At 38.6% G+C, this 2,247-nt stretch overlaps 1 protein-coding gene across 1 annotated transcript in view; it reads left to right on the top strand.

Annotated features, from left to right (window-relative positions):
* The window catches only part of LOC107745703 (transcription elongation regulator 1-like protein), a 98,801-nt gene that overhangs the window by 6,199 nt on the left and 90,355 nt on the right, over positions 1-2,247 (top strand). The window contains exons 2-3 of the mRNA XM_016559630.1: positions 551-697; positions 819-999. Of these exons, the coding sequence (XP_016415116.1) occupies positions 551-697; positions 819-999 (328 nt within the window). The remainder of the gene's footprint in view (positions 1-550; positions 698-818; positions 1,000-2,247) is intronic.

The raw sequence follows: 2,247 nt of genomic DNA, 5'->3' as shown, positions 1-2,247 counted from the left end.
GTAGTTCTTGAAAAGGGATTTTTAAAAAACGGAATATCTCCCTTTGGAGTGGACTTTGAGATTTGTAACTTTCTAGATCTTTTTTATGCCCAAACATGCACACTACACACTGACTAAAATTAAAAAAGTGAAAAAGCATAATAGGACCCCTTTAACAAGCGGTTTCTCTGTAGTTATTGAATGAGATACAGAAAGGTTACTGACATGACTGTGATTGTGGTCATCATGTAAAACTGTACTAATTAAACCTTCCCTGTTCCAGAAATATCTGCTGTCATCCATGTTATGAGGAAAAACATTTAATGTTTTGTGTTGATAGTTGGGAATTTATCATTTATCCTGTTACAGTTGGTGGAACTGCTGAAGAACAGCAAGTGTTATGCCAAAAAGACTTCCATAACTTTCCCAAAAATTCCCTGTAACTAAAATGCTTTCTTAACAGCTTTCCATCCCACCCAGGCCTGATTCAGTTCTTCACTTCTTCTTAATGAGATGGATCGGAATAGATCTCGGTGGTAATTCGTTCTTCTCTTCTGCTTGTCTGTCCCAGTGGGAGATGCCTTCCAGGCCTCATGTGTTGGGTTTCCAACCTTCTACAAGTGTGGATCTACTTCCAGTGTTTCCTCATGTATACCGGACGGTCCTGCCTCCACACTACGGCAAGGGCTGGGTGGAAAAACGTGTGCCTGACTACAAGGTAAAGGAAGCATTCATGGTATTTGATTATATTTCGTTTTGGGGTGTAAATCTCACAAAACCTCTAAAGAATGCCATAGTTTTTCATCATTCTGACATGGTTTCTGTTTTCTCATTTGCAGTTTTATCTAAATAACACTTTAGCTCTTGAGACCACCTGGATCAGTCCAGAGGAAATGGGAATTTTCCAGCGTCAGGAAAAACCACTGCTGAGGACAAATCAAACGGCGTTGAGCATATGTAGGCCAGCTGCAGCCTCCAGGAATATCCACACTCTACTGCTGACACCCAGGCGTGTTTCAGGTAGGAGGGAGAATTTATGACCCCAGCACCCTGCTTTCTGTTTTTTATTTACTCCCTAGACTCTTTCAGGTTTCTTTTTAAACAGCTTTTCCTTTGTAACTTTAATCTTCTTATTTAACTTTATGTAACAATATCAGAGGATTGGCAGCTGAGATTTTAAGGAGCAAACACCCGAAGCGAGGCTGTCACTCCCTCTGTCTGTGTGTTTGTGTGTGGGAAGAGAGGCGGTTTGATTTGTGCTTATGAAATGAACCCAAAATTACTTCAAATTTCAGCTAATTTTCAATCATAGTGTGGTTTAATCAACTAGAGCGAGCACTGAAGACTGCTTAAGAAGGTGTAAATGAAGACCCATAATGAGTATGCAGTAAACGAATTATGCTATTTGATTCTGGTAACCTGACAAATGTATACTACACACTTTATACTGTATACTGTGCATCTTAGGGTCATTCCTGTTTTGCAGTATCTTTTGAACTCTGTACCTTTTAAATAATTAATCATGTATGTGGTTAAACTGAAGTGTTTCTATAAATCAGTATAGCTGACTCTTTTATCCCTCTGTGGCTGTTATTATGCATTATAAAGAAATTTTAAGACATTTCCAGAGTGCAGACTTTGCGGAAAAATGCACTTACACGTGATTTAATACATTTATTTACACATTGACCAGAAAATGAAGAGAATGGAAATATAGAGCTAAAATTAATTGTTCAGTGATTGACCAACACAATCTCATGGCAATTTGTAACTATTTAAAATTTTTCGAATCCTTATGAATTTGTACGGTTTTATTCATCATTCGTTTTATATTCCAGTGGTCTTTTTTTTTTAGGGGTGGACCTTCATGCTTAGCTTTTTTAGCTTCATGCTAAGATCAATAAACCCTAAATTGCCCAAACAGGTCAGCGAAACAGTCTGATAAACTCCAACCTCAACGAGAAACAGTATTTATATACATAATTCACAAATATGGTGGCAAATGACTAGTATAGCATTATATAAAGTTCAGTTCTGTTATATAAAAGGGCCTTTCGCACCGCGGGAACCTTTTCATAGTACCAGAACTAATTGTGGAACTACCCACTTTTTGGCGTTTTCGCGCCGCCGGAACTGGGTGCGATTTTAGTACCGGACTGCCTTTTTCGAGAACCAAATTAGCTCCTACTCCGGAGCAGGGTCTAACCAGCACAACTGGTACTAATCGTGACATAAGTAGACATTGATTGGCCAAACGCATACGAAAAC

The sequence above is a fragment of the Sinocyclocheilus rhinocerous genome, unplaced genomic scaffold (assembly GCF_001515625.1).
Source record: "Sinocyclocheilus rhinocerous isolate Xijiao unplaced genomic scaffold, SAMN03320098_v1.1 scaffold1309, whole genome shotgun sequence".
In the NCBI taxonomy this organism is placed as follows: domain Eukaryota; kingdom Metazoa; phylum Chordata; class Actinopteri; order Cypriniformes; family Cyprinidae; genus Sinocyclocheilus; species Sinocyclocheilus rhinocerous.
The sequence above is the reverse complement of the archived record's forward strand: the minus strand, read 5'-3'. Positions and strand labels throughout refer to the sequence as shown.